This window comes from Zingiber officinale, chromosome 1A (genome assembly GCF_018446385.1).
Source record: "Zingiber officinale cultivar Zhangliang chromosome 1A, Zo_v1.1, whole genome shotgun sequence".
In the NCBI taxonomy this organism is placed as follows: Eukaryota; Viridiplantae; Streptophyta; class Magnoliopsida; order Zingiberales; family Zingiberaceae; genus Zingiber; species Zingiber officinale.
Window position 1 is genome coordinate 58,558,120 of NC_055987.1, and position 10,765 is coordinate 58,568,884.

At 33.0% G+C, this 10,765-nt stretch overlaps 1 protein-coding gene across 1 annotated transcript; it reads right to left on the bottom strand.

Moving 5' to 3' along the window:
• Positions 1-2,525: 2,525 nt before the first annotated feature.
• Positions 2,526-10,369, bottom strand: LOC121998080 (GDSL esterase/lipase At3g26430-like). Its single transcript, XM_042552833.1, has 7 exons — positions 10,325-10,369; positions 9,681-9,693; positions 3,890-4,063; positions 3,595-3,804; positions 3,224-3,390; positions 2,849-3,119; positions 2,526-2,788 (listed from the first exon to the last, which is right to left on the bottom strand). Exons 1-7 carry the CDS (start codon positions 10,367-10,369, stop codon positions 2,526-2,528), a joined length of 1,143 nt encoding a protein of 380 aa, XP_042408767.1.
• Between the last annotated feature and the right edge of the window lie 396 nt (positions 10,370-10,765).

Here is a 10,765-nt window from a genome sequence, read left to right on the forward strand (position 1 = left end):
GGAGATGTTAAGATAATTGGAATGGAATTGTTGTAGTATAAATAGAGGAAAACTTCTATATTATATAGATAGATGTTGATAAGATTGACTTTTTCATAATTTATCTTTGGAAATAGCTTGATTATTTTTTTCCTCTTAATTTTATCTTATGCACATCATTTATAGCGATCATAAGTTTCTTATATTTAGTTAGTTAATTAAAGATAAAATAGCTCATTTTTATTAGATAATATTATTAATAGATGGGTTCAAGTTTTTAAGGTTTTCTATTTTTATTTTCTTTTTTTAAAAAATATGACTAAGATGTGTTTGATATGTCCAGTAAGGAGTTAACGCAGCCGACTTATTGGAGAATTGATCTAAACTTTATGTTATGGTCAAAGTGATTCTAAAAGAAACTTGTCTGGTTTACAACCCTTAGAATCATGTAAGTATCAGTAACGATGAGTGAGTTAGATATATATGGAACTAAGAGGTATTCTTGTGTCGAATTTGATTACGAAGCTAATCATGTCACCGACATCCTCATAAAATAGTCACAAATCTATTGTCAATTATTTAATTACTATGATTAAATATTTATCACTATGCAAGTAATTGTTAGTTGTGATTAATTAATATTAGTAAATATTTATTATATCAAAGGTCTTTTTGTCGCGACCGAGAAGCTATTTACTCGGTTAGGCTTAAGAATGTTTAAGATAGATAGGACATTCACTTTGTTTGAGATCCCAACAACTTGTTCGTTTGAGCTTTAATTGATATAAGTCTTTTTATAAAATTCTTAAAATCTTCCATAAACATAATGTATCAAGTATTTTAGAAATTATATACAAATTACGAGTAGATGAGCAAGACATATCATAAATTGTCGTATAGATTAGGTGAAGAACAATTTGAGTTCACTACACAAACCCCACTTGAAGCATTTTAGAAGAAGACATGATTTCTCGAATGGAGTTTAATTATATTAGTTTCAAACTTGTCCTTCAATTTTAAGTATTCCCACTACGAATATCATTTTCTAATGTATTAAAGATTGCTTAGGGAATAGGTTATCAGGATGGATCTGCTTCAAGATTATCTTGAACTCTAGTCCAGTCGGAAGAATTTTTTTTACTTATTATAAAATAGTTTTCTCTATCAAATTTATTGTATATCGGTTCTTTTGTAATTTTTAAAATTTTTATATTCAATTTACTAATTTCACATATAAAACTCAATCTATCTCATTTTATTAGATCGGTCCGGTTGACAGATTTTTAATTTACTTTGAGTATTCATATCAATTTTTCTATCTAAAATACATAATTTAGTATAACAAATTTATTATATTAAATTTAGATATCTATTTTTTAATATATTATATATCAACTTTTTTATTTTTTCTCTTTTTTTATAATGTTTAAGGAATAAAATTTATTTTCTAAATTTTAAAAAAATAATTTTATAAATATATAATTTAGAAAATAGATAGAATATATGATAAATACAGTTTTAGCTATAATTTTGATAATTTGGAATTCTATTAAAGTGATATTAAAAATTCTTTATTTTGGAGGAAAAAATTAGAAAGTGATTTGTCAATTATAATAAAAAAGCCATCACCTTTGTTTTTTTTTAAAATAAAATCAGATATGGTCTAGGTGAGTAGCCTTTTCCTACTCGTCCATTTGATAAATTCAGAAACACAACAACTCTACATGACATCCCAATAGTTCGAGTGTGTAAGTTTGTCTGAGAATTAATGGATAAATTAGCATATCTCTTAGCATTGTATCGTGCCTCCAGAGGAAAAGTCATCATCAAATTATAAAATAAGAATTACTTACTTGCTAAAGTTCAAATTCAATTTACCCATCAGTTGAAATTTCTTTAGAAAGTGCAAAAGAGTGTCAAAGTTTACGATTTATTTTCGGTGTCAAAATTTATCATTTTCAATTATGATAAGCAGTTCATTAATTATTTTAACTAACTTACATTTATTTAGCACTTGTCTTTATTAGAAATAAACAAAATTTTAATATCAATGAATAAATGACTCAATGAATAATTCAAAAAATTTGATTCAATTTATTTTTAATATCAATTATTTTGATTAAATCTATTCTATGATTTTAAATTTTAAAATCAATTAAACTATTTTTTAATTAAATAATAAAAATAAAAATATTAAGATTTTTTAAATTTTTTATTAAACTGATTAAGTTTTTATAAAAAAACTATAAAATTTTTATTTTTAAAAATCAATTAATTTGATTACCGATTAAATTAATTAATTTTTTATCTATTTTATTTATTTGATTTTAATAGTAAAAATTGATTAGACAATTAAGATTAGGCGAGATTATGTATGCTTTAAACCATCACAAGATCTGAAGAATGTTTATACTAAAGTTACAGGAATCAAACTTCACTTCTAATAAAAATAAATGTAATTGGCAATTTATTAATTATCAAACTCCCTAACAAGATCGATTAAAATTCAAAACCAATAAGTTAAAACCTAATGCATAAGCGGTTCATTATGCCTTCACTTTGCAAGCCAACCGTAGAGGAACAGGTGGATCCGAAAATTTTCCATCCATAATTTGTTGAAAAATCCATTTATTGGCGGCGTCAGTGTAGTGAACACCGTCCCAAATGATCCTCTTCGATGGATTCTGACATGCCTTCCCAATCATCACCTCTTTTCCATTTCTTGTCACTGTCGATCCACATCCGATATTTATATTGTAATTGTACTTTCCTCCATGCCCACAACACGCTACGAGTGGCAACTCAAACCCTACAAAAATCATATTTATAAGAGTTTAAAATTTAGGATTTAAATGTAATTCTTACATACCATGCTGGTGCGCATGGCTTAGGAGCTCGCGCTTGACCGAGTAAATATCTACATAGGTGAAGACGCCAAGCGGGAGATCCTTCCTCAATTGACTCAAAGTTTGATTTAGCTTTTGGTTAAAGAGTTGGGCCACATGGTTGAAGGGAGCCCCACAGCCAAATCGGTCCACCTCTGGCGCTTTAAGGGTGAGCCGGTCCAAAACATAAGGGAGGCAGCCAAAAGGCCCGGTGTTGTGAATCCAAAAGTACCTCCCTCCCTCCCAGTAAATGCTCTACAAACACCCAAACAAAAATAGACAAAACAAAACACTCCTTAGTATTAGAATTGATATCTTGAAAACGAACGAATTACAAAAGATCGAGAAATTAAATTCACCTGAATGGCGAGAACAAACTTGTCCAAGATATCAGGAATGGCCGATTTGACTTCGTCGGTGGTCCAATTTCTGAAGTAACCCTCTGTGAGATCATTTTGGCCGATGTCGATCGTGTATAGGGCTTGAGAGAAGTACTCTTCCTTCGGCAGTTGATCCTTGAACAATCCTACACACAAACGGTAATTTAATTTTTGTATTATGAATTCATGTATTAGTGAGTTGATTCTAGATCTGCAATGCAAGAGAATGCGTCAATTTTATATAAAAAACAGGTTAAATACAATATATGAATTGTATTATGGAGTTAATGAACAAGTGATTAAGTTTTGTATTAACCAATAAATAAAAAGTTTTTAGTATTGTTGTGTACCTTGCTGGATAAGTGCTTGGGAGCGAGACTTAAACTGGGAGAACTCCCAGGTCTGGACGTCCATGGAGATGGGGCTGAAGCCGGATTGGGTCAGTGTGGCGTAAGGTTGCCTGATCGTCGACCCGGCCGTGGCAAAGTTCGCACCGTGAGAGAAGTTGGTGCCAATAGAGTTGAGGTAAGCGCTGAGGAACGGGAGGCCTAGGCTGCTCGCTGCAATAATATTATGGTTTTGCAGGTGAGATGGTGGAAGACTATCAATTGTTATTATTGAGATTGATATAAACGAATAACATACCGATAAAATCGATGAGGAGGCGACCATCGCAGTACCGGCCTGCCGGCTTGCCAAAGAAGGACTCACCGTGGGGTGGCGGGGCTGCCCCAAAGGCGGCCGACAGCCCACCAGTGTCAGAGTTAGAGTCGCCGAAATTGAAGATGGCCGGGAAGTGGCAAGAATCAGAGGAGGCGGCTACAACGAGAAGAGCTTGGACGAAGAGGAGCCATTGGAGGCAGCAGCAACTAGAAGCCATGAAGAAGAAGAAGAAGAAGAAGAAGAAGAAGAAGAAGAAGAAGAAGAAGAAGAAGAAGAAGAAGAAGAAGAAGAAGAAGAAGAAGAAGAAGAGATGTGAAGTAATTGAAATAGAATTGTTGTGGTATAAATAAAGGGATACAACGTGTATATAGATAGATGTTGATCTAGCAGATTGACTTTTTGATAATTTTATCTTTGTACTTAGATTATTTTTTTTCTCTTAATTTTATCTTGTGTAAATCATTTATAGTGATTATAATTATATATAAGAATATATGAAGATTGATGTATTCCATAATATATAAATATGGAAACATACAAATTATTAAATTATTAAAATTAAAAAGTTATACCGTCACATAATAAAAATATTATATTTGCTTTTAGAAAAAAATATGATAAGTTAAATCTTTTGCCCCGATGTTTTAAATATTATTTTATTCTTTTATTCTTAATATTATTTTTAAAAAATTATTGATTTAATCTCTGTCCCTGATATTTATTTATTGTTTACATTATTCTTTTATAAGGATAAACCATCGTTTTAAAATCAAACCGAACAAATCAAAAATGGTTAAACTGATTTTTTTAGGCAAATCAAATTGGCCGAGCTTTATTATCAAAATTTAACTAACCAAATCGAATAAAATCGATTAACTCAGTTGATTATAGAATTAAATAATCTCGATTGATAACACCATTAGTCAACTAATGACATCATTAATTGATTGACATTAAATATTTGAATGTTGATGGATATTATTTCAATTTAATTAGTTAAACTGATTTTTAAATTTTAAAATCAAATCAAATAAATAAAAAAACAAAAATTTAAATTAAACAAATTAAAATTTTAAATTAGATCAATTGATTGGTTAATCCTATTCTTGATTAGTTACGTTCGGGGGCACATATTGTGTTTTCTGGTTTGTGCTTCTTGGCAGCTATCTGGCATTGGGTGTATTGGGACCTAGAAATATTCTGCGATGAACGTACGGGCAAACCCTCTTTGGATTTGCCTAAGATCTTTGGAATTCATTTATTTCTCTCAAGATTGGCTTGCTTTGGTTTTGGCGCATTTCATGTAACAGGTTTGTATGGTCCTGGAATATGGGTGTCCGATCCTTATGGACTAACCGGAAAAGTACAACCTGTAAGTCCTGCATGGGGCGCGGAAGGCTTTGATCCTTTTGTTCCCGGAGAAATTGCCTCTCATCATATTGGTTCGATTGGTTGAATTTAGATTGGGTTGTTGAGTTCAATTATCAAAGATTTACTATACAAATAATATTGATTGAGGCAATTAAGATCGGCGAGCTTATGTATACTTTAAACCATCGCACGATTGCAAACATATTGTATGTTCATCGGGTATCACAACTTGTATAGTATCAAAAATAACGGTTTTTGATATTACCCATCCATTGGGAGAGTTTATAAATAAATAAATAAAGATTCCTAGTCTGATCTTCTATATTGAATTATACCATGTGACCAATAATAGTATTCAAAATCTCCTCCTTGACCTCTTGTCCTAAAAAAAGTAATCTTTTTTGATAAAGTCGGTTGATTAGAACAAAATCCTGTCCTTTAGTCCTCTAGGAGTCATACACGTACCTTTGGATGCATACGGTTCAAAATCAAAATGAAATGGAAAAAAATAGAATCAATATATATCTATTCTTGTTTTATTTCTTTTTTCTTTAAGGGTAAATAATCTTAATACCATTTTTTTAAATTTGTTTCATGCCTTTTCCCAACTCAACTATTTTATAATCTCAATACTTTAGTTTTGTTTTTCCAAGTGAACCATAAATCCTCCTAATTAATAATATAGATCTCAAAATGCAAATATAAATAAATTGATCTAATTATACTTCATGCTCCGAATGAATGATGCTTCCCTCAATACAATATTTCTTGGGCGAAACAGAGGATATCTTGATCGGGGAAGAAAATGGGTAAATTTCATATGACTCAATATGTCTGACAAGTCGCACTATAACTCAACCCAAGTTGCATCTTCCTCTCTGGGATTTCGAACAAGTACTTTTGGAACACCAACAGACATTAATTTAAAGATAAAATTGAGTACTATACTCCACGTTAAAATAGAAACGTAACAATGACTTTATTATCTTTCTCTCTTTTTCTCTTATTGTATTTTATACATAGATTGAAAGATTTATAGAGTAAGATAGAATGAATAAAGAGAAAATTTAACTAACGTATCAATCGTTGGAATGATAAACAAGTATCTATGTATTCGTTTCCCCAAAGTAGAAGTAATCCTCCCATTGCGTATTGGTACTTATTGGATATAGGATAGATCCACTTCTCTTTGCTTTTATGAACAGAATTTTTACCTTATTTTTAACGAAAATAACAGAATAAATATTGACCTTTTCTCATACTAAATCTACTAAAAAATTAGGTACATAGCAGAGGTGGATTTACATGGAGACTAGGGGGGCCATGGCCCCCTCCCCCCAACCCAAGTCCATGCATAAATCCTCCCTTAGAGTTATTCTTCTGTCATTTTTTCATGCTTTCATTATTATCACTTTCAATGAATCCTTCACCCATCTACAGCCAAAGCAGAGTGATCCGTCTAATTGAATACTCCTTTGGGAAAATGTTGAAGTACAAGAAGCATGATTTGAGGGGGTGAGGCAAATCATTATAACTCAGCAAGAAATTCTCATGATAATTTCGAGCTTCGGATTGTTAGCCAACTCAGCATGAAGATTATCATGCAACATAGTCCATTCCAACATACAATTCTTCTTGGACAAGAGACCAAATAATGTCATGATGGCCAGGGCCGATCCTTGGCACACTCTCACTATTTCTTGAGAAATAACATGCAATTCTAGAGGGCAAGGATAAGACCTTTTTACAGAACAGTGACTAAGCAAATGTTGGAAGTAGAGGTTATAGACTATTTTAGGGAAAGCCCACAATCTAAGTTTTTTGTTATTAGTTTGATACCCAAAATTTTAAAATAATATAGTGACCTTGAGACGAGCTATTGGCCCTTGTTTCATGTCAAAGTTACACACAAACTTGTTCGCCGTTGTCGTCTCATCGACCACCATACAACTTGGGATGGTGATTTTCTAGGAAGTTTTGAGCTCGATTCCAATCATAAATAGAGAATTCGGAAGCTATTTGAGAGTGAATATATCTTTATCATAATTATTTTTATCATTTAATATGCACCCCCCTAAATTTAAAATCCTGGATCTACCCTTGGCACATAGTATAGTCTTTTCCAATTCCAATGCGATAAAATAAAGTGACATAGTTTCTAGTTTTTTTTTTGATAAAGAGATATTTCCATGGATTTGCTTTGGTATCGTTCTCATACTATCGTATTAAATGATCCTGGTCGATTTCTTTCGGTCCATATAATTGTGGCAAAAAGGCGAACGCTCGCCCCCAGCGCTCTCGCCGTACCCGATCCAAGGCCATCACGAGGGAGGTAAATCGCAGCATCCGAACGAGCATGTGACGGACAGGGTGTAATACGGGGATAGGGGATTTATTCCCAAGCTACCCCGAGGATAGACCCTGCGACCTCATTGTGGCAACACCCGCCACATACTAACTCGGATGACCCGCGGGGTCAACCAGCTGCCCTGAGGATCGACCTTGCGACCTCATTCGGTCCATATAATGCATATAGCCCTAGTTGCTGGTTGGGCCAGTTTGACGACTTTATACGAATTAACAGTTTTTGATCCCTCTGACCCCACTCTCGATCCAATGTGAAATAAGGTATGTTCGTTATACCCTTCATGACTCGTTTAGGAATAACCAATTCATGGGGGGTGGTTGGAGTATTTCAAGGGGAATTATTATGGATCTATGTATTTTTAGAGTTATGAGGGTGTGGTAGGACCACATATTATGTTTTCTGGTTTGTGCTTCTTGGCAGCTATCTGACATTGGGTGTATTGGGATCTAGAAATATTCTGCGATGAATGTACTGGCAAACCCTCTTTGGATTTACCTAAGATCTTTATAATTTATTTATTTCTCTCAGGATTAGCTTGCTTTGGTTTTGGCACATTTCATGTAATACGTTTGTATAGTCCTAGAATATGGGTGTCCGATCCTTATGGACTAACTTAAAAAGTACAACCTGTAAGTCCTGCATGGGGTGCGGAAGGCTGTGATCCTTTTGTTCTCGGAGGAATTGCCTCTCATCATATTGTAGCAGGTACATTGGGCATGTTAGCAGGCTTATTCCATCTTAGTGTCCATCCGCATCAACGTCTATACAAAGGATTATGTATGGGCAATATTGAAACTGTACTTTCTAATAGTATCATTGCTGTTTTTTTTTCTTTTGTAGCTTTCGTTGTTGTTGGAACTATGTGGTATGGTTCAGTGACAACTTCAATCGAATTATTTGGTCCCACTCATTATCAGTGGGATCAAGGATACTTTCAACAAGAAATATACCGGAGAGTTAGCACCGAACTAGATGAAAATCTAAGTTTATCAGAAGCTTGGTCTAAAATTCTTGAAAAATTAGCTTTTTATGATTACATTGGTAATAATTCAGCAAAGGGGGGATTATTTAGACTAGGGTCAATGGATAACAGGGGTGGAATAGTTGTTGGATGGTTAGGGCACCCTGTCTTTAGAGATAAAGAAGGGCACGAGCTTTTTGTACGTTATATGCCTACTTTCTTTGAAACATTTCTAGTAGTTTTGATGGATGGAGACGAATTGTGAGAGCCTATGTTCCTTTTAGGAGAGCAGAATCAAAGTATATTGTTGAACAAATCTGTGTAACTGTTGAGTTCTATTGTGGCGAACTCAATGGAGTCAGTTATAGTGATCCTTTGACTGTTAAAAAATATGCTAGACGAGCCCAATTAGGTGAAAATTTTGAATTAGATTGGGCTACTTTAAAATCTGATGGCATTTTTCATAGCAATCTAAGGGGTTAGTTAACTTTTGGTCATGCTATGTTTGCTTTGCTCTTCTTTTTCAGACACATTTGGTATGACACTAGAACCTTGTTCAGAGATGTTTTTGCTAGTATTGATCCAAATTTGGATGCTCAAGTGGAATTTAGAGAATTCCCAAAAAAAAGGAGATCCAACTAGGGTTGTAAACGAGTCGAGCTGAGCCGAGATTTGAGGTGTTCAAGCTTGTTTGATAAGGTAACCGTGCTAAGCGAGCCAAGCTTAAAATGAACCAAGCCTTTAAAATGATTGTATAGGCTTGGCTTGGTTTGTTTTTTTATGAGCTTGAGCTTGTTTGAAGTTTGGTTTGAGCTTGGTTCGTTTAGTTGTTATCGATCTCTTAATTCAAGCTTGACATGAGCTTGGTTCAAGCTTGATTCGTTTAGATATTATCGAGCTCTCAATTCAAACTTGTTTGAAATTTTTAGTTGTTTGATTGGTTATTGAGCTTGATAATTCAAACTTATTTGTTTATTTTATTTTATTATTTATTTAACATAGTGATAAGAGTTTTATTAATGAATATAGTTCATGAATATTGTTCATAAATGTTATCCACGAACATTGTTCACGAACGTTAACGAGCTGAACACATATGTGTTCAACCTTGTTTGTTTAGTTTAATGAGTTATTCAAGCTTATTTGTTTAATTGATTTTGTGTATATTGAATGAATATAAACAAGCTCTTACCAAGCCGAACACCAAGTTTGTTCACAAATACTTGGTTACATTCATTTACATCCCTAAATCCAACTATGAGGAGACAAGTAGTTTGATACAAGATTGCTCTAGTATCTTTCGCCTCTTTTTTTTATTTGACATAGGGTTAGAGTACTTAAGAAATCTTGACTTGAATCACTATCTTTTCTTTTCCTTTTCTTTATATTTATATTTTATACTATATGGTAAATGATGCCAAATGAATAGGTGTGAAAGCTATAATTGTAAATAACAATCGAATCTATGTAAGCATTGGTTTGTACATTCCTTTTAGTCTCTACTTTAGGGATAATTTTTTCGCCATCTTTTTTCGAGAACCGCCTAAGGTTCCAACTAAAAAAGTAGAATAATTTTTCATTATGGAAGATTCATTACTTCAACTAGTCCTTGGAAGACTCATTACTTCAACTAGTCCTCGTGTTCTTCAAATGAATCTCTTAGTTATTGAGAGGGTTGCCCAAAAGCGGCATATAAGGCATTCCCAGTAAAATTTACTAGTAAACCAGATATAAAGATGGCGATTAGGGTTGTTATTTCCATTTTTAGACAATTTCAAGATCACAATACAATGGATCTATAATAAGATCATTTATTTACAACTACAACAAAACGACATACAAAGTCAACAAATCTCAACCAATGATTAAATAAATAGGATTTATGACTACACAAGCCATTGAGGATAGTTCTATATCTGGGCGAAGACGAACTAATATTGGAAATTTATTGAAACTACTGAATTCTGAATATGGTAAAATAGCTCTGGGCTAGGGAACTACACTACTAATTAGGGTCGCTATGACCCTATTTGTGGTATTTCACTAGTAGCATTTTGACTTTTTACTTCACCACTAGGGGTGAGCATTCGGTTAATTCGGTTATTTGATATTAATTTTGTATAAATTCTTTTTATTGTTATTTTAAACAAATTTAGTT

Excerpts from the sequence above, each read along its gene's own strand:
- LOC121998080 (XM_042552833.1), bottom strand. The coding sequence starts at position 10,369 with ATGGAAATAACAACCCTAATCGCCATCTTTATATCTGGTTTACTA. Across the intron at positions 3,805-3,889 it reads CCTCCTCATCGATTTTATCG|CGAGCAGCCTAGGCCTCCCG; the intron begins GTATGTTATTCG and ends ATATTATTGCAG. Across the intron at positions 3,391-3,594 it reads CCAAGCACTTATCCAGCAAG|GATTGTTCAAGGATCAACTG; the intron begins GTACACAACAAT and ends GTTTGTGTGTAG.